Source organism: Podarcis vaucheri (genome assembly GCF_965113315.1).
Source record: "Podarcis vaucheri genome assembly, chromosome: 2".
NCBI classification, from domain to species: Eukaryota; Metazoa; Chordata; class Lepidosauria; order Squamata; family Lacertidae; genus Podarcis; species Podarcis vaucheri.
The window spans coordinates 75,142,440-75,168,953 of NC_138760.1; the positions used below are offsets into that span (position 1 = coordinate 75,142,440).

The 26,514-nt window shown below is 46.5% G+C and overlaps 2 protein-coding genes across 3 annotated transcripts in view; one reads left to right on the forward strand and one right to left on the reverse strand.

Annotated features, from left to right (window-relative positions):
• Positions 1 to 211: 211 nt before the first annotated feature.
• GMPPB (GDP-mannose pyrophosphorylase B) lies at positions 212 to 8,385 on the forward strand. The gene is made up of 10 exons (XM_082214580.1): positions 212 to 349; positions 600 to 734; positions 1,428 to 1,508; positions 3,650 to 3,698; positions 3,948 to 4,090; positions 5,374 to 5,532; positions 5,726 to 5,804; positions 6,129 to 6,256; positions 6,522 to 6,704; positions 7,636 to 8,385. The coding sequence occupies exons 2-10, from the start codon at positions 606 to 608 to the stop codon at positions 7,765 to 7,767; spliced, it is 1,083 nt and encodes a 360-aa protein (XP_082070706.1). The 5' UTR covers positions 212 to 349; positions 600 to 605; the 3' UTR covers positions 7,768 to 8,385.
• A 179-nt stretch (positions 8,386 to 8,564) lies between these two features.
• Positions 8,565 to 26,514, reverse strand: part of RNF123 (ring finger protein 123) — a 94,841-nt gene continuing 76,891 nt past the window's right edge. For both annotated transcript variants that reach the window (XM_082214485.1, XM_082214486.1), the window contains exons 36-39: positions 18,175 to 18,317; positions 13,480 to 13,574; positions 10,621 to 10,706; positions 8,565 to 9,966 (exon numbers count right to left, since the gene is read on the reverse strand). In XM_082214485.1, coding sequence (XP_082070611.1) covers positions 9,867 to 9,966; positions 10,621 to 10,706; positions 13,480 to 13,574; positions 18,175 to 18,317 — 424 coding nt within the window. In that variant the 3' untranslated portion in view covers positions 8,565 to 9,866. The remainder of the gene's footprint in view (positions 9,967 to 10,620; positions 10,707 to 13,479; positions 13,575 to 18,174; positions 18,318 to 26,514) is intronic.

A 26,514-nucleotide genomic window follows, 5' to 3' on the forward strand; every position in this document is an offset into this window, starting at 1 on the left:
CGCGTGTGACGACACCACGCCCCGCCCGCCTGAAGGCGGTGGCTAACGGGGAAGAGGGGCGGGGCTTTAACTTGAAGCCGCCTTCCTAGAGACGTGTCTGCTGCGGCGCCTTGGCAATGACGCAAGGCGGTCGCATTTCTAACCTGTCCGCGTTGCTGCGGCAACGCGGTAGCTAGCGTTTTGATTGGCCGACAAGCATCGCAGCTCTCGGCCGCCATTGGATGGTTAGGATGCTTGGACACGTCCGGCGCACTGATTGGTTGACCGATTCGGAAAAGAGTTTGACGGAGATGTCGTGGTGGCTGGTTCTGTCGGCTGTAGGCGGAGTGGCACCTCCGGGCCGGGTCAGGTGAGTTACGCGGGGCCGAGGGCGGAGGGGGTGACGTTGGCTACGACTACGGGCCTTTGGGTCCGGTCCTGAAGAGCACCTAGGGCTCCAGGGGCGGCGGCGGCTGGGCTCGGAGCTCGAGGTGCCGCTGGCAAGTTCTGCTTGGCGGGGGGTCGACGCGGGGAGGTTGGGGGACCATCGAAGGGGACCTGACAGGCAGCGGGGCCGGCGTGGGGTCTGACGCTTCGCCCTTTCCTCCGCCCTCTTTCAGGCAAGGATGAAGGCGCTGATCTTGGTGGGGGGCTATGGCACGCGGCTGCGGCCCCTGACCCTCAGCATCCCGAAGCCCCTAGTGGAATTTTGCAACAAGCCTATCCTGCTGCACCAGGTGGAGGCTCTGGTGAAGGTAGGATTGAGCACCAACCTTCTGTGTTTGGGTGGGGGGGTGAAGGTGAGGCTGCCGTCCGCTTAGAGGGGCGGGGGGCGGGGGAGAAGAGAGATTCAGGGGCCTCTTTTTCCTGAAAAGGGCGCTGTGCCTTTTAAGAGCTGCATGGCAGACTGGAATTCAATAGGTGAAGCTTTTGCTGTTGAGTTATTCCATGGGAAAGTTTCCTGCACATATCTGGGATGGCTTCTTGTGCTGTGCCCTCTGCCACGTTTCCTGTGCATTTCTAGGCATCTCTCCATCTCTGTGCTAGCTGAAGATAAATTACTTTGCTTTACCATACAGATAAATAGGGATGGGTGTACATTTTGGATAACTTGTGCTATAGCCAGGGAAAGTGGCTCATACAAATGCATCACAGACTAATACCTAAGTGATAGGTGGTCTTCTTCCATATTTAAGAGTGGAATGTGTGAATTCTAACTGCTGCCCTTTTGCTGATTTAGCTTCCTTTTGCTCAGTGAGTTGATGGGGAAAGGATTAGAAATGTTTCTCTTTGTTCCAATCTTGCATAACCATCCCTTACATCTTCTAAATAATTATGATCTCTGGTCCGGTTGGATGGATATTGCCTCCCTGGGTCTGGACACCTGATCACCTCAGTTGCATGCGTAGTTTGAGTGTCTTGGAGTTACTATTCCTCTTCTCTGACAGGCAGGTGTGAACCATGTGATTCTTGCTGTCAGTTATATGTCAGAACTGCTGGAAAAGGAGATGAAAGAACAAGAGCAAAGGGTAAGTTTTGAGTTGATAGTTCTTAGGCTGCTTTCCTGAACCTGATGGTTGGGGGTCCTGTAGATGTGCAGGAGTTGATTGGAACTCTTCATTTGCTATAGCATTTTGTCTTAATGTGGCTGAGGTTCTATGAAAGCTAGTGGCTCAATAGCATTACCTAAGTTCATGCTGCTTTCACAGAGCATAGCCTTGTGAATCACTAACTCTAGTGATTATCTTTCGGTGTTCATGAGGTGGGCATTTGATAGTTCACTTTATTCTTGGGGAGTTTTGCAACTGCAAGGAAAGTGGTTCGTTTTGGACTTTGCTGAGTTAGATAGCCTGTATGTGCTAGGGCCTCTATGTGAAACTCAAATTAATTATAGTGCAGTGCATGAGCTTTAACTAGATTACAACTATACAATGTATTATAATTTTAACTGAAGCCAACAAAGCCAAAATAAGCACATGTTGTGCAAGTATATCCATAAATGTTGCTCACTTCCTACACTGTAAAAAACAGGGTGTGACTTTTTCTTGGCACCGTGCCATACCACTTTTTGTAACTTCCTGTAACTGAAGGTTTATGGATTCAGTTTCATTGGCAATACCAGCTACACAAGTGTTGGTTAGAAGCAAGAAAACTTTCCTTCAGTAAAGATCTAGCTAGTGGTACACTCTTAACAACAGCACTCCCTTTTTATGATTTGATATGATTCACTGGCAGATTACTTTGGCCAGAAACCTATTATTTTCAAATAGATGGAACCTATTGTCTATAACTATTTGAAGACAGGGTGGTATTCAAAATAGATGCACTAGCTCAAGGATTAGTACTAATGCATTGGACCCCCCCGCCCACCATGCACTGTGCTGTCCTCAAATCTGTTCCAGAGGGTTTCAGAACATATTTAGAGAGTGTCTGTTGGGGGGGGGGGGATTGTACAAGCAGATAGTACAGTGGTGCCCCGCAAGACGAATGCCTCGCAAGACGGAAAACCCGCTAGACGAAAGGGTTTTCCGTTTTTGAGCTGCTTCGCAAGACGAATTTCCCTATGGGCTTGCTTCGCAAGACGAAAACGTCTTGCGAGTGTTCCGATTTTTTTTCGCTCCCCCCTTTTTCTAAGCCGCTAAGTCGCTAATAGCCTTTTAGCCGCTAAGCCTTTAATAGCCGCTAATCCGCTAAAAGCGCTAATCCGCTAAGCCGCTAATAGGGTTGCTTCGCAAGACGAAAAAACCGCTAGACGAAGAGACTCGCAGAACGGATTAATTTCGTCTTGCGAGGCACCACTGTAGTGTAACACTGAATTCTACCCACTGACTGCATTCTTTTTATTTTGGGGCTTCAAGGGTGCCATGTGCCTATTGGCTTGAATCCTAAGACAAGACAGCTTTAGAAAGTTCATGGAAGGAAGATTTCCCATTTCCTATCTACACCCACAGCCACCTATGCTTCTCCAGTAGCTTCTCTGAAGGAATGGGGTCCCCAATTGTGGGACAAAGTGCAGGCAACTTTGGGAGGAGTAGTAGTTAGGAAACCTTCCTTCTATGAACTTTTCAAAGTTACCTTAGGATTCAAGCCAAATTTAGGGCAGTTATCAGCCATCCTCCATGCCCCATCCCACATTTTACAAGCACGTCCCCATCCCCACCCCCCATTGCTCTAGGGAGGTTTTCAGGGAGAGGAGGGAACAGGAAACTTTCATTCTGTGAACTTCCTCTAGTTAACTTATCTGAGGATCCAAGCCACTGATTCTAATCTCCTCTTTGTAATTGTGAATGCAGCAACCCCTCTGACCCTTAGTGTACCTAACTTAGCTGAAATTCTGTTGGAATTAATGGACTTGCTTTCAAATGTGGATGGTGTGTTACATGACTTTCTAAGAGGGAAAGTAAAGTTTAGTTATTTCATCTTAATTTATGCTGTTCATCTGTTGCTTCATTAGAACAAGTACCCCCACAAAGCCAGGGAGCCTGCAATCTGTAGGTCACCATAAATTCATCATTGAATAATATTGATATGGTTGTTTAGTTCTATTAGAGAGGATTTATGAAAATCTGATGACTAAAGGAAGGGTATATAACCAGGTCACTGGCACACATATTCTGTTGGTGGTGCGCACCTTCTAATTCTGTTTTCCAAATTCTACTTTGTTTCCTAGCTGGGCATTCACATTTCCCTGTCGCATGAGAAGGAACCACTGGGCACAGGTAACTGAAGCAGCCACTTTCTTGTGGAGAAGTGAGGTTATAGGGGGAGTAAATGTGGGATCAGAATCAAAACTTGTGGCAACCTGGAGTGTCCGGGCTATATGCAGGTGGAGGATTGGGTACTACTAATTCTGATCAGGAGCTATATAGGATGGAACTTTCTAAAGCGGGTTGAGCAGTGCCTGCTGGCTGTTGTTGCTGAAGGGCACATGAATAGGTGAATATTGAGGGCTTTGGTTTCCTCCACAGCTGGACCCCTGGCACTAGCGCGGGAGCTGTTGACCGAGAATGCAGAGCCTTTTTTTGTGCTCAACAGTGATGTGATCTGCGATTTCCCCTTCAAAGACATGGTGCACTTCCACAGGCATCATGGAAAAGAGGGCACCATTGTGGTAAGTACCATATTTTTCGTCCCATAGGATGCACCTAGGTTTTTTTTTGGGGGGGGGGAATAAAGGAAAAAAAAATCCCCTTTATTTCCCCCCAAAACCAGGTCAGGGAAACCGAACCAGGTCGAGGAACAGCGGGAGGCGGCGCTGCGCCTCCTTGCTGTCCCCCGAGCTTGTGGGGCTGGCCAATGTCTGTCCGGCACGCAGGGCACTCTGCTTCAGGGCGCCCCTCGCGCCGGGCAGCAGGCTGCTATCCGCAGCGTGGGGAGCCCTGCGGGGAACTCCTGCAGGGCTCCAACACGCTGCGGATGTCTGCCCAGCACGAGGGGCGCTCTGCTTCAGGGCGCCCAGCGCTCCGGGAAGCAGGCTGCTATCTGCCTAGGCTGCGGGTGTCTTCCTAAAGCCTGGAGACTTCCTCTCGCTCTCCAAGCCTGGAGACCCCTCTCGCTCTCCAAGCTTCAGCGAAAGCCTGCATTCGCCCCATAAGACGTACCCAGATTTCCCCTTCATTTTTGGAGGGGAAAAAGTGCGTCCTATAGGGCAAAAAATACGGTACCTGTGGGGCACCCACTCCATGCTTGCAATGCTCCATTGCTGGAGTGGCCCTCCAGAGGTTGCTGGATTCCAGGTCCCATCAGCATGAGCCAATAGTCAGGGATGATAACTGTAGTCTGCCAACATCTTTGGAAAGCCAAAGGGTAGATCCCTTGCTCTTTTGCTTGGAATTGCCCGTGGATCCTTGGACCACCTAGTTTCTGTTGGTTGCAGAGCTGCCAGAAAGCTAAGTTTAGCAGGCCAGCTGGAGACATAGGTGGAAAGAGCTCCATCACTTCCACAAACCCTTAATACTTGGCAAAAACCGTAGTTGCAGGAACAAAGAATCATAGGATTGTAGAGTTGGAAAGGATCCCAAGGGACATCTAGTCCAACCCTCTGCAACCCACTTAAAAAAAAAATCAAGCCCCTCCTGTGGGTGTTATAAATGCCTCCCCTTGTTTACATGCACAGGAGCACGCTTATTAGTTCATAAACAAAGAAGAATTAGGGTGTGTGTTCTTATTTTAGGGATGAACTGCACACCCACATCTTTCTCTAATGCAGAAACAAAAGTGGCTGGAGTAAAGGTCTTCTGTGTGAATGTGGACCTGTCCTACTCTTTATTTTGGTCATGGGGTTCTTTATAAAATAAGAGATCAGGATAGTAAACTAGGCATGGCAGTGCAAGCGAGCTCTTTCTGTGCCCTCTGAGTACCATGGCTGGGTGTGATGCCAGTTTTGCCTTGCAGGTGACCAAAGTGGAGGAGCCCTCCAAATATGGCGTCGTGGTGTGCGAGTCAGATACAGGGCGCATACACCGCTTTGTGGAGAAACCCCAAGTTTTTGTTTCCAACAAGATCAATGCTGGCATGTACATCTTAAACCCAAGTGTGCTACAGCGGATCGAGGTATGAGGCAGGAAGGGTGGAACAGGGATCTTGCACAGGGCAGACTGGCTGGGGTGTTTGGGGTTTTGGTTTTAGTTGGGCACCTCATCTTTTCATGCCGGTGAGATTAAGGATGATGATGTCCGTGGGAACAGTACATCTCTATTCTTTACAACATAAATGGCCAACTGGTAGTACTCTTGTCTTCCCTTAGCTGCGGCCTACCTCGATTGAGAAGGAGATATTCCCAGTGATGGCAGAACAAGGACAACTCTATGCCATGGAACTGCAGGGTAAGGACACATGGAAGGATTTGGAATGGTACTTTGATCCTAAGGGGCTCTCACAGCTGTAGGCAGTGATTTGAGGAGAGGGCATATTAGACAATTAGATGTTAAGTCAGTGATGACCTGGAACTGGAGTTGAGAAGTAAAAATAAGATCAAGATGTGGAAGATGCCACATAACATGCAAGGGCCCCGTAGGGCAATGTTTGAATGAAACAACGTAATGCGGTTTCACTGTACATCTTGCTATATGCTGCCTTTGGGGAGGAAGGCTGGTATAAGGTCCATCAATGGAGACAGGTGTCTTATTAATGCAGCTTTGTTATCACAGGGTTCTGGATGGACATTGGGCAGCCCAAAGACTTTCTAACCGGCATGTGCATGTACCTGCAATATCTACGGCTGAAACATCCCGAGAGGCTGCACTCAGGACCGGGTTTCATGGGGAATGTATTAGTGGTAATTCTATTCTTGTATTTCTTTGGAGCGAGGGTGGGTAGCACTTCATTAAAGGCTGATCTAAAACTGGTAGTATATTGAGCAAGGCAACAGCAGCTCTTGATATTACATCTACCATCTTGTGGACTAGAGCTGTGAAGGAATGTTGTTCTCTCCCATCTAGTTTCCTCTGAGGAGGAGGAAGCTACTTCCCAGACCAGAGCTGTGGAAGCTGTTCAAGAAACACCAATTTACTTTCATGCACAATTTCCCCCCTCCACTTCAGGACCCAACTGCCAAGATTGGATTGAACTGCAGTATTGGTCCCAATGTCACCATTGGGGCAGGCGTGGTGATAGAGGACGGGGTTCGGATCAAACGTTGCACTGTGCTGAAGGGGTCGCGGATCCGGTCTCATTCGTGGCTGGAGTCCTGCATCGTTGGCTGGAGCTCCTCTGTAGGCCAGTGGGTGAGTTATGTGACAGAGCAATCCTCATCAGGCAGATACACACTGGGGAAAGTGAAGCTGCAGCCCAACTGCTGTAGGCTGAGGGAATGTAAACATTTTCTGCTCTTCTATGGGGAAATGTTACCTCTCTGGGCAGGACCAGTAAATGGAGAGAGCTGGAATGCAGGATAATTTTGTTTATTCCTCTCGGGGGCCCCAATCTGCCTCTTTGCTGGCCTTAACATACCCCCTTTTTGCCCTGCACACTGGGATAGCTTGTGCCAGGAGAGCTTTACTTCAGCCAGGTGAAGTCGCCAGCTTAAGGCCACCCGAGACACAGGGGTGGGGAGATCAGGTCATACCATAACCTCTCCCAGCCAGTGTGTCTGGGACTTAAGAATTGCACTGTTGGTCAGAGCTGCATCTTAGCAAGACTAACTAGTTCTTTTACTGATGAGTGAGCTGGAGTGCACAGTCCACACAAATGCTACTGTGATGTAGTTTCTTCACATGCCTGCATGTTTGTTTTCTCACTCATGATGGACTTGTAGCTTTGCAGTGGTTGTGTGTTCATACTCACTACCCTTATTATTATGAGAGCTGCATTTATAACAGGGAAACATGCCCTATAAAGTCCCAATTTAATATCTTTCAGTGCTGCTTTGTGCTAGGTATCAAGCTGTCCTTTCCCTATGAGTTGAATTGGTACCAGATTTAGGGAAACTCTACAGGTTTAATTCTCATGGCATCTCATTCTGGCTGCTCCTGCTTTTAATTAGCAGCCCACAGCCAGAAAAGCAAGGGCAGAACTTGTTAGAAACAGACTCCTGAGTAGCCATAGGACTGTACCATGGAGGCAAATAACTGCCTTAGCCTAAGTCTATCTTGTAACATACTACTTCCCCCCAGCTCAGCATAGAGTTGTCTAACTGTATGTCACGCCCTTCCTCAGGTACGGATGGAGAATGTGTCAGTGCTGGGAGAGGATGTCATTGTAAACGATGAACTCTACCTCAACGGTGCCAACGTGCTGCCTCACAAATCCATTGCGGAGTCTGTACCAGAGCCACGCATCATCATGTAGCAGTCCTGGGCCTTGAGTATTGGACCTGCTGAGAGGGCCCTCCCTGTCTTACCCTCTTACAAGGGGAATCCCCACCCTGTGCCTTGGGAGCGGGGGCTCCTTGTTGACTTTTATGCTGAGAAAATACTAACCTTCTGCTGGAATCCTAGGAGTGTAGTAGGATAAGGAGGTTTGTAAGCTGGCTGGAGTGCTCCTCAGAATCACTGCTTAGCATAAGGCACAATGACCTGGGCCAGCTCCAGGGGTTGTCCAGTGCCACAGGCCGTTGAGCTACTACGGGAAAGTAACCCTAATGTGCAAAGAGGAAAATGCTTGCTTGTGTGGTTCTGCAGTAGGAGTTCAGCTGCTGCAAGAGAACAGTCCCAGGCAGGCCCGGTGAGGAGAAAGAACAGCATGCTGTGCTTTTATTTCAGGATAACATGTGCTGCTCATGTTGCACAAAGGGAAGACAGAATACAATCCTCTTCTTTGGAACTCTACTGCCTTACAGAGACTGATCCCTCTCTCTTCCCTCCATATGGCCAATAATCACTAACTATTACTATTCAAGAACTCTGGAAAGGGCTCTGTCAATTAATGGGGACGGGGAATGAAATTATATTGTCATGAAGAATGGGAGCTGTGGTGTGTCATATGTTTTCTTTAACTCCGCTTGGGGAACAACAATGGCAGTTTTGTATGGCATCTCACTTTTACCGCTGCTTCCTTGCAGCCAATCCCATCTTGTACTGCTGCTGTGCCAGCCTTTAGGACAGTGCTCCATAAAATGGAGAGAAGAATACACATAGCTCACCGCCTTAAGGAATAATAATTTAATAATATTCCATTGTATGGAAGTTAACACCCCTTCCACTTTGGAGGGTGGTGGGGGAGAGAGACAATCATAGATGCACATAAGTTAAAATTCCTTGCTTCAAGCACAATGCTTGCTGCCCTCCCCGACACTTCTGGTTACAAGTCACACACAGTTAGTAAATTAAAAAACAGCAACCATCCTTGTCTGCTCCTGGATAGTACAGGCAGCCTGGTCACACAGTGAAGGGCTGGTGCCATGGGCACCTTCTGCTGGTGGAAGAGAGCAGTGCAATCAGGTTCACCCCTGCAGTAGCCCATAAAGATCAACCTAGCTCGTACTTCTCCCAACCAGAATACAATGCATGGGACAAACTCTGGCCCCCGCTATATCTGTTTTTCTTTTCTTGGAGAAGCTTGGGAGTCTATTCAGACTCATTCCTCTGGTTGTTGTGGGCTTCATCTCTGCACTTCTGTTAGTCATGGCATAGTGTGCCTGCTGTTGCATTCACTAAGCTCCCCAGACCAAAAACTGGGCCTTGTGTCTTTGCTATGCGTATCTAGCAGTCCCTACCTGCAAAGGAAAGGAGCTATATGCACAAAGAGCAGAGTCTAATGTTTAAGTGGACAGATGGTACAATCTTTCACTTACCAGCGCATCTGATTGCAGGTGGGAGAATGGCTTGTCAATATCTCCCTCCGTCACCAAAGCATATCAGGTGGCACAGCTGGGCAGGCTGCTGCACGATATGCCCACGTAAATATCTCAACCAGCTCTGAGCAACACACACACTTGTCAAAACAGCTGCTAAGCGCTGCAGCAAAAAACACACTTTGCTAGTGGCCAGCTGGGCTCACAGGAGCGATGTTGCCTGTGAGATCAGCTTTTACCCCATCGAGAAAAGCACCACACCAAAGGGGATGTGTCCCAGCTACAGTACGAGACAGGCTTCCTGGGGCAAATGCAGAAAAGGAGCTACAGATTCAGGCTGAGGTAGAAAACCTGAGCATGTTCAGCCCCCTTGTACATGCCCCATGGGAAAAGCCCAGTGCCTGCTGGCTTGGAGTCAATGACAGCAACAGGAGGTGTACCTAAATTCAGGGGGGTTGAAGGATATGATGTGGCCGAGGGGATGCATATGGCAGTGCCTGGCCTGCAAGAAGTGTTATAAATTAAAAAAACACACAACTGAGCTCAGCTGTGCTGAACAGCAGCCGCCTTTGACAGAGGTGCTCTCGAAGCAAGGAGAGTCCATCTTGTGGAGAAGCTGCCTGGGCATGCGGCCCTGCCCTGCAGGGTCCAGGCACTAGGAGGTGGCTGGCTTCATGTAATCATCCACACCCGTGATGGTGGCTTTGCAGAAGAAGCAGTCCTTGTTGTTCATCAGGTGCTGGTTGATGCAGGCTCTAGAAAGACAAGAGCAGGAGGCCTTGGACATTTGTTCACAGCTAGAGGCCAAGCTTTGGCCCAACAAAGTACCTAAAAGTCCCTTGCTAGGCATAAATGAGTGCAAGTGTCCTGTGCATGCAAGATAATGCCCACTTTCCTCTTAAAATCAAATTCTACAGCTTCTCTATAAAACAAATTACACAAATTTGTTTTGGGGGCATGTGCTAAGTCATGGTAATGACTTAGAGGAATGGGAGACACTGAAGTCTTCCCCTGCCCCCAGCCAGTTTGAATCCTGATCAGCCTTCCCCATGGCTTCTAAGATTTATTTACAAATGGCACACTTTATCAACCAAACTTTGCAGCCCAATAGGTTAAAATGCTAGCTTAAAAAAACCACAAATCAGTTGAATCTGCATGCGCAGTGCAATCACAGCCTTGCATATGGGAGAGCTGGCCTAAGTAGCTATTCAGAAGCACTATGCTGCTGTGTCTTTCCATTAGGGCAACAAGTGAAAAGGAGATTTCAGCTAGGAAGCTTCAGAGAATTCAAATGGCAAAATCCGTTAATTAAATCTCAAGCTATGGTCTGGGGCACCTTCTAGGATCCCTTCCATCCAACCAGGAAGCAAAAGTAGAGAAAAGCCCACATCCCCCAAGGGATTACTCACTTGCAGGACTTGTGGGAGCATGGCTTGAATACGGCAGATATGGGATGCGCGTAGCAGATGGGGCACAGGTCCTCCTCACTGGTGGGCTGCAAAAGAAGCAACACATCCACTCAGTTTATTGGCAGTTGCCAACACCCAGCCCACATCATGGTGCAATGCAAGGCGTCACATGGCAGAAGAACAGCAGCTCATTAACAGTTAATAACATGAAGGTTCTGCACTAGACGCTGAAACTGAAATGGCTGGTTGGCTTCGTACATTTCATGCCAGGGCTTACTTAAGACACTGCTCCAAATTTTAGATCAGAACCACTTGTGTTGCTTTGCTCCATGCAGCAACTCTCTAAGAGTGTTGCCAGTGAGGTAGGAGGGGAAATGGTTCCAGGAAGATTCCACTATCAGCTATGAGGGCTCTACTCTCAGGAGGGCTACATGAACTGGAGGGCTACCTCTACCTCCATGGCCAAGGAAAGAGGAGAAAACAGGAATTCTAGCCTCCTGTGTCCTGTTCTTCACAGGGCAGTGTCCACCTTTGATTGCTCCTCCTCATGGCCTGATTAGGCCCTGGATGTCTAGAGGGGGAGTGTGATAGGTCTGTCTCGCTCTTGGTGCAAAATGTTATAGGAACATGAGCGGATGAACCTCTCTCCCACTGCCACTGGGATGTGAAGCCCTGGCCTGTGGAGTGAAGCCCACGTTTCCTTGCTAACTATGCTCTGTAATCAGGGGAAAGGTATTTTTAAAAAGTAAGCTATTAATTTTATTTCCTCTTCTTTTAAATGTAACGTCTTTCACTGGGGAGTTCTATAAAAATGCTGATGACCGTAGGGACTGCACTCCTTTGGGTATTATGGGGACTCCTTCTCCCGGTTGATGTCATAATGGAAGGGAGGGCCTTGTCTGTTCAAGAGGTGAGGGAATCCCAGTGAGCAGACTGCTGCCACTAGGGGGAGAAAGTGAGAGTTTTAAAAAGTTTTGAAAAGATAACAATATAAATGTATCTCTTATGAATCTCCCCCTTGGAGCATGGACCATGAGTACTGCCTGTAAAGACCACCGTTAAGTGCACCTATACATATCCTGCTATCTTTCAATATAATTTTGGGAGAGCTAATAATCTCAGCAGCGGAAGCAGTAGTAAAGAATATACGGAGCTAGTCAACTTCTCTGCACTCGTCTCCCTGTGCAAAGAATGCACAGAGTTCAGCTTAGCTTGAGGTCCTTAATGAAGGTTTGCTTCCTGCCCCGGGTTTGGCCTAGGCTAAGAGCATGAGTTCCTACTGAACCCAGGGACAGTGTGTTCCCATCCCATCAGCTGTCTCTCCCACCCCACCCTGTCCTCCTGCAGCAGCCTTTATGCAGCTCCAAACTGCAGCTGGAAGATGAGCAGCCACATTAATAATTCAGATCCTACCCCTGGCAGAGATCAGGTTGCTTCCTGGATCACAGCTTCTCTCTGGAGGTCACCCAGACAGCAACACACGCGGGGGCTGCTTCAGCAGCCGGAGTCCATCTGGGTAGCTTCTGTGCTGCTTAAGCTCCTCCTCCCTCCGTGCCCATCCAGTCCAATTTTTTTCCAACAAAGAAACCCAGTTCTGTGTCTTCAATTTTGCAAATTCATCTTGAACAGCTTATTCTGCTTCCAAGGTTCAGAATTTCAAAAGAAATTGGAATTGTTTGGGCAAAGATTTGGGTTGGGTGGGTGGTAGGGGAGGGAGAATGGAGCTCTCAGGCCTCACTTCCCTGAAGACAGTGGAACCTCTTCCCACTGGGATATCTGCTTGGCTGCTGGGTGTTTGCAGATTACAGATGGTGAAGAACACACAGAACAAGCATATTTCAGTGGTCATAAGTAAGTGCTGTACTCAGCGACCTTGTTAAGTGAGCACATAGCACAGGAATTTTGACTCTCATATTCATTCTATGTTGTACTACTGCTGGGCTGGCTAAACCCTGGTTTAGGGGCCTGATCTGACCCCTCAGTCAGTTTTTGTCTGACTCCCCACCACCAATTTTGGCAGTGCCAGACAAAGGGGAAAAACAGTGAAGTACACTCGGTAGGAGGTAGGTGGGCTTCAGAGCCTTCGATGTTCCCCCTTCCTAGTCATCAGGCAGATCATTTGATGAGCAGAAAGGGGATAATAACCCAATTCCTCGGTTGATCAGCATGGATCAGCTGAGAAGGGGGGGCTGTGCGGCTCTTGAGTGTGTCATGTATGTGTGCACCCCCACAACTGGCATGTAAACTCAGAGCATGGGCCAAGGATGAATGTGACTCTCAGCCCAAAAAAAAGAATAGCCACCGCTGCTTAATGAAGTTGAGGATATTATTAGCTTAGTAAGAGTGCATTAGCACCTGTGCATATGTATGCTACGCATCTACCTGTGCCCATTCTCAGATCCTGCTTCCACAGGAAAACACACTTTCCTTACAGATGGCTCAGAACTAGCCCTAAAGCAGGGGTGGTTATGAAGGAGATGCCAATATACTGTTGGACTCCCAATGGTCAGCAGTGATGGGAGCTGGAGTCCAGCAGCAGCTGGAGGGCACCACACTGGCTATTGCTGCCCTACAGCATTAGAGGTCAGCATCAACCTTTGCCATGGAACGTGGACACTTACCCCATATGGTTTTAACATGTCCAAGCCAAACCAGGTACCCAGTGTTGCCAAGCAAGGTCAGTAACGGCCCTTGTATCTGCAGGACCCCGTGAATGCTGCGCCTTCACTTCCCTCGGGCAATGCAGCAAGGGCCGGTGCTTGATATTTTGCCTCGGTTGAGGTCCTGCGAGGGGTGGTGCTATGGAGGGTGCCTTGGGCAAGTGGCCACACACATTCAGTTCATTAGGTGGAAGCTTACCAAGGTGGAGGCTGCAGCCTGCTTGGACTCTTCGCTGAGGTGGCCCAGCATTTGCTCCACCTTGGCCAGCTCTTCCTGGCTGATGTAATCAGTGTCTGCAGAGAAAAAGACAGATTAATGATAAAGGAAGGACAAGTGGCAGCAGGGGGGGGGGGCGGCAGCACAGGTTCTACGATTACTATGCAGAGCAGGGGGTGTGGGGGGCCTTGCTCCAGATTTCTTTTTTCAGCCCCATCCCACCAATGACTGGTTGGGAGGGATTAAAATGAAGCTGCGGTGGAGGTGTTTGGCCACATGGTGGCAGAGCCCAGCATGAGCTGATCTGTTAACCAAGTGAGGCGCAAAGAGGTGAGGCACCTTGTTCTCAGTGTTATCACAGGACAGAGGAAATGGCTTTGCGCAGTAGTGATCTATGGGACAGGGACAAGGGTAGAGTTCTCAAAAGCCACCACTTGACAGCATGCATGGAAAGCAGCATGCAGGTATAGCTTCCCTGGGCATATTGTGGCCACAACTCTTGCTACAATTACACAACCCAGAGATTTAGAGTGCTGAAGAGAAAGACTAGTCTATGTTTTAAAATATGCAAGCTTTCAGAACCCTATAGACCAGTGTTCCCCAACCTTGGGCCTCCAGCTGTTTTTGGACTACAGCTCCCATCATCCCTCGCTAGCAAGACCAGTGGTCAAGAATGATGGGAATTGTAGTCCAAAAACAGCTGGAGGCCCAAGGTTGGGGAACACTGCTATAGACCATGCGATCAAAGATGACCAAGTCCTCCAGACAATGACAAGGAAATGGATGTTAAATATTGCATCCAGAGTGGCAAGGCATCCATGAAAGGGGTGAAAACTCTTCAGTTGTCACAGGGCAATCAAAGCTTCTTATCTGAGCAACTCATGAACACAGGAGTGATCCTACAAAGGTTAAGCAATGCCATTAAGGTCAATGCCATTAAGGGCTCTGGCTATAATATGTGAGAAAGATCTTCTGAAGCATGCATGCTCCTGCATACACACACCCCCTCCGCCTCTCTCTCCACCCCTCACATTTCTGATAAGCACGTGTTTGTTCTGGGGGAGCCTTCATAAGAAGAGCTCTGCCGGATCAGGCCAATGGCCCATGTAGTCCACCCACGGTGAACTACCAGATGTGAGAAACCCACAAACAGGATCTGAACACAAGAGCACCTCCCCCTCCTGCAGTTTCCAGCAACTGGTATTCAGAAGTATTACTGCCTCTGACCTCTGCCTCTGCCTCTTTGGTTTCCTTAGGCCTCTGGGATTTGACACAGCAAAGCGCCTGCGAGAACTAGCATAGTTTTCCTTACTGGTCCGAGCAGGAAAAAATGGTTGGCAGAGAAGGCACAGGGCAACTTTGGCCATGCCCATACACCCGAGTCTATGAAGCAACCTTCAAAAGCAGATCTAATATTTGCAAAGACTGCCTATGGCAGAGAATATCAGCCGCTGGGCCAGCTCAGTATCAGCATAGGTGGTGCTGCTGGCAGATACACAAGTACATGCATTTTTGGAATCAGGCTTTTAGACAGACACTCTCTGATGGGTGGGGCGGGAACAGTCCCTCCACAGCCCAGAAATAGGATGGGAACACAAGCACTCTGCTGTAGGGTAAGGGAATTCAGAGCGAGGCAAGAGGGTGCAACAGTAGGTAATGCTAGACTGACGGGGGAGGGGCAGGGGACTCAGCCTGCTCCATTCTGGGAAACAATTAACAGTGCCTCTTTAAGATATAATGCACAGTGCACTGCGGAAAACAAAAGGGAATCTGCCTGTGGTGTCCTCTGCAGGCTACTGCCTTCCCTCTAGCACACGTTTTCACACTATCAGCAGGAAAAGGGAACCTGCAGTTGGCAAGCAGGGAAGTCCCACTTAATAATGACATTAGCAGGAAGGAAAGGACAGTGGTTATATTCCCCGTAGACTCTAATACAGCAGCAACCACCCCAAGGCACAGCCTTGTTCCATGTGAGGCATCCCCTTAGCTTTAGGATTCCCAGTTAACAGTAAACCCAGAGCACTTTCTAATATTACTTTCCTTTTTTTTTTTTTGACAGCAGAGGATCATCATCAACTTTCCATAGTACTGCTTCAAATTTTTTCCAAGCACTCAACAGTGAGCATATTTGGACATGGTAGAGTAATTGTCATTACCCCCTTCCATTTCTCTTGGATTTAGCTTTCCTGGGCTCAGCAGAGATTCACAAGGGAAGAAACCAGAGATCATACTTGAGCAAAGATGCGGTTTATCATATTGGCTAAATGGCCTCTCTAAGATGCCTTAGTTCTGTAAAAACCTGGAAGTGTATTGCTTTTTATCAAGGCTGGACCAAGACGTTTTGTTGCCTGAGGTCTGAAGGAGAAGATGGCACCCTCCTTCCCATGCCATGTATAAAATCCAACCAGACTGGCAACTGAATCTTAGTTCAACAGTAACCATGGGGTCCTCCACTGCACCCAAGGACAGCAGCCTAGCACAGTGGGCGTTGGGCAGATTGCACGGCAATCACACAGGGCCAGTCCTATTATTAGGCAGAGCGCAACAGCCGCCTTAGGCAGCAGATGCTGGATAAGCAACATCCCCTGGCCAGTCCTCCAGTGTCCTTTTGGCAGCTCCCCACCTTGGGAGGACAGAGCTGTGTGTGCCATGTGGCCTGTCTTGCACCTTCCTAAGTTAGCTTGCTGCCTTCAGGTGCTGAATTATGCTATCCCATCACAAGTGCTGATGCAGCTTGCAGTCCAGTCAACTTCTGTGCATGGAATGGTGAGGGAGGGGAGAGGCCATCATCTAGTCATTTGCCTCAGGCAGCAAATTATCTTGAGCAGGCCCTGTACACAACGGCTCTGCCCTTTAGCACTTTGCTGTTGTTTCCTATCCTACAGTATCTGTCTCACTCTGCCTAATGGTAGGGCTGGCCCTGGTTTGCATGCATTCGCAGCTGGAGAACAAAAACTGGAAATGCCTCCCCCCCCCCTCCGCGCAAGCCTGAGCAAGGAGGACTTCAGCCAGCCTTTCATAGAGAGAGTGAGATAAATCATAATGGCCACAATTCAGCGGAGGTTAAAAGAAAGAGAAAGCTTTGCTGCCTGCTGCAGTAATCTTCCACAGTTCTCAATCACTTCAGCAGCTCTGCACCACTACCCCAATCACATAATGCCTTATTTCGTCATCAGCTCAAGATCTCCATGGAACTAACAGTTTCTAGAGGTTGTGTAAATAAAGCCTGCCCTATTCCTTAGGGATCACGGTTTCCTCCATCTCAGCGCTCCAATTGCTTTCCTCTATCTCAGCAAACTTCAAGGGCATGGGCAGAGCCAAGGACAGGAGCTTGGTTCTCTCTCTCTCTCCAGCTGGACACACATTTCTTTTAAGAGATGGCATGTGGCAGTTTGGTATGCAAATGCATACATAACAGCACGTATTTTTTCGCTATAGATTTTTTTTTTTTGCTGCTATCCTACTCAGCGAATAGGATTGGGTCCTTAAAATGGGCTGTGGGGCAATGTTAAGTGAAAATAAAATAAGAAAAGATGCAAACTACTTCTTCTCTGAAAACACACACACACACACAGTGGGGCGGATGCACAGTGTGGGTACTCTACACAGCCACGACTGGTCCCTCCGGGGAACCATAAGCAGTGCCATGTGCTGCTCTGCTGTGCCACAGGACAGTGGGCCTGAGCAGCTGAAGAATAAGCTGCCTCTGTTGCTGGCATTGCTGATGCAGGAATCTGCCTTCTATTGAGGCAGGCCCTTGAGTCAATCCAGCCTCGTATAGTTTACTATTCTAACTGGCAGCAGCTCTAGGGGGTCTTGGGCAAAACTATTTCACATCCCTTTTTACCTGATCCTTTTACCTGGAAATGTAAGAAGGCTGAACCCGGGACCTCCCTGCATGCAAATCCTGTGCCCTACCACTGGGCATCCCACAAGTCCACATTGCTCTGCTAAACCCCCCTGCACCTGCTCTATGCACGGAGCTACAGTCAGCTCACCACCCAATTTGTGACTTATCTTGTTTTACTGTGTTGTGTCTTATCTTGTTTTATTGTGTTGTTATTTTACAGCAGATGCATTTTAAAGTGTGGCTTTATTTTTCCATGTGGCTTTATGGAAAAGCAGCCTTGAATACTTCTTAGAAGAGAGGCTAATGAGCTTACATATATGTATATACACTTTTTTTTTTTCCTTTTAAAACCTATTCTTTTGCCTGAATTCTTAGCTGATCCTTCTTAGGAAACGTAAGAAGGACCCTGATGGATCAGGCCAGTGGGCTAATCTAGCTCAGCATCCTATTCTCAGAGTAGGAAACCATATGCCTGTGGAAACAGGATGGAACAGTTGTTGCTGTTGCTGTTGGAGAGCAGAGGCACAGCAAGAGGAAAACGGAGTTATTCCCATGTTATTGCCACAGGGCAAATATATTTGGTGGCCTCAAATACACAAAGCATCTGTGAAGAGCAGGGACAGGCAAGGAGGGAGGAGACACACAGCAAGGTAGCAAGGACAAGACAGCTGTTTACAGGCTCTGTAGCGGAGATCTCAGTGATCACCCTTTCTACAAAAGGCACCTAGGAGTTACCCAAATGGCAAAGTGGCAGGCAACAAGGAGCCATGCAGGAACAAGCAACTCACGGCGTATGTTAAGCACAGAAAATCAGGGGAGATACTTACAGCTCTGCAGGGAGAAATGTTTCTTGTCAGCAGAAGCTGATGCCATCCCCAAGACTAGAGGCTCCGTGTTCCCCAACAAGTACTGAATAGAACGGAGCTGGAAACAGGGATCTGCCAGCAGCACAGCTGTTGCCCGCTCAGCCCTGGAAAGACAGACAGACATGCTTTATGAAGGCCTTGTCTTGGAGTGGCAGCACACCTCGCTGCTCTCAGCAATCCCTGTGTGACATGGCAATGTTTGTGTTCATGAGAACTGGCACATCTAGGAGTAAAGGACACACTCTCTGGTCTTTAGAGCAATATTGCTTCATTAATATTGTTGTCAGACCTCCTGCCCTGAGGCCATCACAAGCTGCTCCCATTGCTCACTGGTGGCCTAGCACAGCAATGGATGGTGCAGACCCAATGGCAATGGGAGAGGAAAAGGCAGGAAGTCAGAGAATGGGCCCATATGGTGCCTCCTAAGGGTCAGGCTGCTTTATAAAGACATCTGGAACTCCCTCTTGGCCAGAGTTGGTGGTCTCAAAGTGTAGGACATCTTGACAGGTCCACCTGACTTAACATCGTATGCATTATTTTCTAGGTTGATGAGGCTTCATAAAATGGGGACTGCTTAATTCCAGATGCTGGTCCCTCAGAAGCCAATGGCCTTTGTATAGACATGCAGCACAGCTTAATGAGCACCAAATTTTCCAGCCACCTTGGTGTACAAGTTGCACACAATCAGAGGGCAAATGTCTCCAAAAGGCAACAGCATCCTGGCAAATTAAATAGGTCTTGAACAGCAGAAATTGCATTCTTCATTTGATTGATATTCAACTCAAGAGCAAGAGGCAGCTGTTTAGCAACTAGATTGACTGACATACTGCATTTGCTATATGCTGCAGCCTGGAAGAACAGGAATGGGTGCAGGCGGGGGGAGGAAATGTCACCATGAATTGTCTTGACTAGGAAGCAGAACCTCCATACATTTTAAGCACCTCTTTCAGCCATTTGTTGGGTCAGGTTCAACAAACACGTCCTACTAGTGGAAGCCTGAGCAAAGGCTGGTTCTCTTCCCAGCATGCACCCCCAAATTGGCTGAGGGGGGGTCAGAAGAACGCCCATAACGGGGGGAGGGGAGAGGGGAGATTGTTCTACCAGAAAAGCAGAAATGCTTGCACTGATGGAATGATCTCCTTATCACTATGTTGAATTCCTCTCACTATCTCTGTTATGAGGGAGATGATTAGGACAACCAGTAAATACCAAATTATGTATATTTATTTTCATGCTGACGCCAGGTTGTCTGTTTGTAAACAAGCACAGGTGAGAGGAGAGAAAGCGGCTGCCCTGAAGGAGCAAAATACCGGTAATTAAAAATGAATTCTCAGGCATTAAAGTTATACTTAATGAAATCCACCATTAAAAAAACCAACCCTCAGTCTGAAAAAGGATTTTTATTTATATATTTATATATTTAATTCATCATAGGATCACAGGATGCTTTGCAGCATAAAAACACAATTAAAAAAAACCAAATGAAAGAATAACCCCCCTCACCACATTTGTTATCATCTTGTTGCCATAAACACCTGATCATGTTGAGAGTCCAGTTGCTGTAATGATTCAAGAGAGCTCTTATCTGCACTGACTACTAATTATGAATTTAAAGTAATGACTATGACACCTTATTTACACTGGATCAGCTGTGATGTATTATTTCTCACTAATTAGTTGGGGTTTCTGCTACTTTCCTGCAGCCATTTTGACTTACCACTTACCAAATACATGTAGAATTGCAGCTTAATAATATAATCTTTTATCAAAATGACCATTCAGAACTTTTAATTACTTCCTCCTACTCTTTCCATTCAAAGAAGATTAAATATGGTAAGAACTGTCTTAACAGGTGAACACAATAGTTGGATTAAGAAGTCTTACAGAATACTTAAACCCTCAAATTTCATGATGGTACACGAAATGATATGTTCATGATAGAACATATCATTTGCAACAGGAGTTATATTTCTGCCAGTTTTTTACATAAACACACACACACAAACATTAATTTCTTGTTATTAGCTTTTTTTGTTCTTTGTTGGTATTCTTGTTATTATAGATTTGTATTATTACAGTAAGAATTTAATAAAAATTACTTGTTAAAAAGTTCAGTTTTTCATGTTCCCTAACTGAAAGCCAACCTTTGTTCATCACAAAGCATTAGAAGATATGTCTCATTACTATAAGGCTACAATGCTCCCACAATCAGCAAATGAAGCAGTCACAATAAGACAAGCAGGCCAATAGTACAAAGAACTGAAGAGATGAAATTTATGGGAAGTATTATGCAGCCCTACACAGAACTATTACAACAGCTACCAACCTCATAAGAGTGAAATGTGAGAACATAAAGTGGAATCTCAAAGCCACTGTATTCTGCTCTGGTCAGACCACACCTGGAGTACTGTGTCCAGTTCTGGGCACCACAATTCAAGAAGGACACTGACAAACTGGAACGTGTCCAGAGGAGGGCAACCAAAATGGTCAAAGGCCTGGAAACGATGCCTTATGAGGAACGGCTAAGGGAGCTGGGCATGTTTAGCCTGGAGAAGAGGAGGTTAAGGGGTGATATGATAGCCATGTTCAAATATATAAAAGGATGTCACATAGAGGAGGGAGAAAGGTTGTTTTCTGCTGCTCCGGAGAAGCGGACATGGAGCAATGGATCCAAACTACAAGAAAGAAGATTCCACCTAAACATTAGGAAGAACTTCCTGACAGTAAGAGCTGTTCGACAGTGGAATTTGCTGCCAAGGAGTGTGGTGGAGTCTCCTACTTTGGAGGTCTTTAAGCAGAGGCTTGACAACCATATGTCAGGAGTGCTCTGATGGTGTTTCCTGCTTGGCAGGGGGTTGGACTCGATGGCCCTTGTGGTCTCTTCCAACTCTATGATTCTATGATTAAAATCAGAAGGCACAATTGCCCTCCTCACGTGTGCCGCCATGCATACACATAAAGGGAGACGGTGCTGTGTTCTCCTAGCCCTGCCCCAATGTTGCTATACCTCTGACACTTGCACATTGAGTGGGATTCTGCAAAGGCACACCTATGCATGTACATGGAAAGGCACTTTATGTGAGGACACCTCGACCATGCAGGGGTCCTTGTCATCTCAATTGTCTATTTGCATACAATTGTACAATACCCTTTTCTGGCGTCCCACTCAATGCCCAGATTTCAGATATGCAGCAACAGTACTGGCCCTGCCTTTCTCCTGCTCTCCATTTTTAGTGAATGTATACGGTTCAATGCTAAGCACATGGCAGCCAGAAGCAGAATGGACAGCGTTTCCTGGTAATCCAGTATAAACTCTTGGAGCTATTGTGATGATTTGAAAGCATGAACTGCACTAGCACTGTACAGAGAAACACACGGGGCCCTTCCTATCCTCAACATACCATATAGGGGAATTAAAGTCACATCATTTCCTGAAGACCACTGATTTGAAATTGGGGTTTACAGGACGCTGTGCTGATGTACTTTTGGAGTGGTTCACACTCTTGTCTCTCTCACTGCTACTCCCTTGTCTCGCTCTCTCTTTATCCACAGCTCCCTCTTCCCCCATTTTCCTCCCTCCTTGTCCTATGCGGACCTAGGGCTGCTGGTTGCCCAGTCTGCTCTGTGGGTCACTGTTGGACCACATCAGAATACAGGGATTGGTTACAGATACAAAGAAGCACTTTCCGTCCTTGAGAGAAGCAGTGAGCCTGCTTCCTGGGATGCAGCCAGTGCATTTCCAAGGAACATGCATTTGTTTCTACTGTACACTTAACTTTATGGCTGTGCAAAGCTGCCAGTGGGGACTACTGCTGTCTGGCACCCCTTTCTTCCAAGGAAGACTAAGTCAACATTCAGAAAGGGCCTTTGTGTTTGGTTTGTCAAGGGCAGAATGATCCAGACTGCTCAGCAATGCAGCACTTGGGTGTAGAGAAGAAGGGACCGAATTGCTTTCGAGTACTACAGTGGTGCCTCGCAAGACGAAAAGAATCTGTTCTGTGATTCTCTTCGTCTAGCAGTTTTTTCGTCTTGCGAAGCAAGCCCATTGAAGGATTAGCGGATTAGCGCTATTAGCGGCTTTTAGCGGCTTATCTGCTGATCGGATCAGCTGATAAGCGGCTTAGCGGCTTAGAAAAAGGGGGGAAAGGGAAAAAAAACCCGCAGGAACTCGCAAGACACTGTCGTCTTGTGAAGCAAGCCCATAGGAAATTCGTTTTGCGAAGCACCTCCAAAACGGAAAACTCTTTTGTCTAGCGATTTTTCTGTCTTGCAAGGCATTCGTCTTGCGGGGCACCACTGTATTAGCTTTCCTACTCATAAAGTGAGGAAGGCCGTTTCCTTGCTGAGAAAGGCAGTCAGGGTGCTGCCAAAACACCACTCATTTGAAAACCTGCGCCAAGTCTCTTACCAATACCAGGGAGAGCAGCCAGAGCACTTTGAACTGAACTGTTTCAAGAGCCAGGCCTCCTGCTTCATTCAACCTGTGGGGCACACAATGGTGCCATAACTGAGGACTCTGCAGTGAGATGGGGAGACTGCTCACCTGGAAAGGAGGCTGCACATGCCGTGGAGAAAGGGGCTTCAGGTGACCTTCTCTAGGAGAGTGTTCAGGACTTGTGTTTGTTATAGGGAAATCAGCAAAAACAAAGTGGCCCTGTAAAAGACTGTATGTGGCATGTCTACCGCCACATACATGTATGATACAATACCAAAGTGCAAATCCAAACACAGGCAATTCCAAAGACCTCAAAGAAATGGATGGTTGAGCTAACCCAATGTTTTGTGTTGAATTTTGACTATTTCTACTGAGGAATCTTATATCGTTCCAGAAAACATCTGATGCTTTAATGGTCATGTTGTATTTTGCTAATGGGTTTTGTGCTGTCTTCTCCAGCTGCTGAGACTGAAAAGCTTTGCATAGCTTGAAAAAAATTGTGAGAGGAAAGTCCAATTTAAGCATGTTAGGCCTAATGGAATTACAACCCACAGATCACTTCCTGATGGCTAAAACTTATTTGATATTAATTGAATTACTCTTCCTGCTCAGCCTGCCACATAGCAGTGACCTAGCTCTCACTGAAGTGGTAAACATGTGTCTCACTTGTACCAGTTCACAGTGCATTTGGAGGCTCACATGCTGGGATGCTCCCCTACACATAGAGAATGAGCATGCCAGAGAGAAAACCAGACCAGAGGCCTTCTTCCTGACATGCTAGTTTTCTAGGTGAAGGGAGGGATTTTTTTTCCATGAACAAAGGAAAATTCCATCACGTGAATCCCCACTCGCTCTCAGAGAGAACTGGATATTTTTGTTCAATTTCTTTAATAAATTAAATGCTTAAATCTGCATCATCTCAGATGACGATTTTAGCTCAATGACCTCAACATTCAAGCCTACTTCATCAATTATATGGAGAATGTAAAGTTCATGGGCCTAACCAGGTCTGACTTCACATACTGTTGGATATATAGATAAAGGATTACGGACAGCTCAGTTCTTGTAAAAGTTTTGCTGCTTTGCATCATCCATTTTGTGGAGAAGTATGTTTGACACTGGGTCTCAACAACACTTTCACTTCCCTTCCCTGGAAAATATACCACTTCAAGATCAGAGAGGAGAAATCAATTCATTTACAGCTCACTTCAGGGCATATGCACACACTCTGGAATCACAATTCAAGAAAGACATGCACAAAGGAAAAACAGAACACTTAATATTTGCTTAGAGGAAAAAGGTTGCAAGTGGGGGCAGAGATTAATTTTACATATATTTACAAGGTTTTCAGGAAGAAAAACACTATATCACCAGAAGAATATTAAAATTACAGAAAGGCTGTGTTGTTGTTGTTGTTTTTAAATTAAACATTAGGTAATTTGAGCTAACCCTGTCTATGGAAATTACGTTAGGATTGCCATATTTCAAAAAGTAAAATCCAGGACACCCCGAAAGTTGATGAGTTGTATTTTGTTTTGATTGACTTGCCTAAGATCCAGGACAAAGCGCCTCCTTTCAGACATCAATTCCACCTTTGAAATCCCAGTAATGTCTGGGAAAATCCAGGTGTATGGCAACCCTAAGTTACTGTATCACTCTCTTTCATTCAACATTTTCATGAAAGTGCCGTCTGTCCAGAGTAGCCTTTCCTTTTTCAGATCCAGGAGAGGCCTTTCATTTCAACCTGAAGAATGGGGAACCCCCTTTTAAAATCTATTTGCAGCCTGTCTCTTAGTTACCATTGGCGTGATCCACCTTCTATCAGACCCAGTTGTGGCTCATGAGTTGAAGAACAATGGCATAGCACAGAGGCAGGGAATCTCAGGTCTAAGGGTCAAGCACAGCCCTAGTCTAGGCTGCTCTCTCTGTCCCCAATAATTCTCCCCAGGCTACCCCTCACTCAGAGTGTTTTTGCCTGGCTGGAATGTGTCCTTGTACTCTGATAATGCCTCTTAACTTGTCTGGATGGAGGACAGAGAGGGTTGTATGTGTCTGTAGAAAGTAGCCTACTGTAAAAAGGGCACAAACACATTCATTGCTCTGTCCATTTTTGCCCCGTCCCTACCCATCACTGGCATGTGGCATTCAGAAGGTTTTCCAGAAAGGAATGTGGCCCTCAGGCTGAAAAAGATTCCTCACTTCTGGAATAAGAGTACACTGCCTTAATATACTGCTTGAGTCATATGATCAGTGGGATTAGGCACAACTCTGAAGTTAAGAGGGAAAAGGGAGTCTTGTAGAAGTGACAGAGTGCCAGCCTAATTTCTATTGGATGGGATTGCAGAAATGACTAAGAAGCCTGCACCATTAACTCCTAAGACACCATCTCTCTTGGCTGCAAAGTTCACTTCCTTTCCCTTTTCAGATCTTCACCTTCAAGAAAACTTGTCACCTTTAAGAGATGTGTCAGTACAGTCCTATTGTTCCAACTGCAAAGATGAGCAAGACAGCTCAAGGTCATTACATTTTGGGTTGCAAAACAAAAGTAACATAGTTCTTACAGATTTCAAATGCAGACTACATCAGGCCTAAATTGGAGCCCTGAGAAACACTGTCGTTCAGTAATTTGTCAGGAGCACAGCTCAAGGAATGTCTAACAGCCTATAGTAATGTCACCATGGAAAGTTACCAAGAAAATATCTCCTTTTTTAACAATGAAAAGGCAATTATCTCACACACTCTGAATTTATCTTATAAAAATGCAGCAGTCACTACTGATTCTTGCTGAGAGTAGAAAAACATTGGCCATTAAATGGTAACCCCATATACAAGCTAGAGTAGTGCACTCAAAGGTCTTTGATTAACCCAAAATCTTTGCATTAGAAGCATTCAACTCATTTGGCAATTCGGAATAAGTTTAGGGCACTTGCTTGGATGCAGTCAATTTACCATGCACTTGCCACACCACCTTTATGCAGATCACTTAAAATTGATGCATATCACTTAAAAGCAGAGTGTGTTGGTTCCCAACCACATGCATTTAGAACTATTTAGATGTTTAAATCATGATCCCTTTAGCATATGTAGTGGTTGTTAATGAATGCACTGTTTCCTCAGGGTTCTTACTTCACATGAATTAGATGCTACATCTTTCATTTTTTGGCTCACACACATAAATTTTTGTTAGTTTTCTGTTGGGGGGAGGAAGGTATGTTACTTTTACATCAGTTTAAATGTAGGATACATCTTAATTGTACTATTGTTACAGAGAAAATGAATACGTATAAAGGCATCCCTATATTTGAAAATGAATTTAAAGTATTTTTTTTAAAAAAAACATGGCCCCACCTTCACCAAAAGAAAGCCAATCTTGCATTACAAGCAAGAGGCAGGTTTCAAAAGATTAATGTTTCAAAGAAAAAGACTTGCATAAAAATCACATATACTAATTTATATGTATAGCTGCAACATCAGAAATAGTTACTAAAATTTAAACAGACATACAGAACTTCCTACTTTTGCAGGGGTTATATCCCAGGCCCCTGCACCCGTAAGTGAAATTGTGTAAAGAGGGAAGCACCCTCTAAACACCCTTTAAATGCTTTCTTTTTCATTCATATCAAAAATACTGCACGTATTCCAAAGAACTGAAGCTCTGGGGTTGGCAGGAGGCTAGAGGATGCATGGGAAAGCTGCTGCTGCACTACCCCACACACCAGCTGTTAAGTGGGGAAGCTGAGCCCTGCTGTGCCTCTGGTCTCTTTGGGGCTTCCTCACGAGCCAAGAGGACTCTCCAGCTCTCTCCTGCCACTTCTGGGTATGAATTGAATGACTTAATTACTTTCTTGTGCTGCACATATACACAG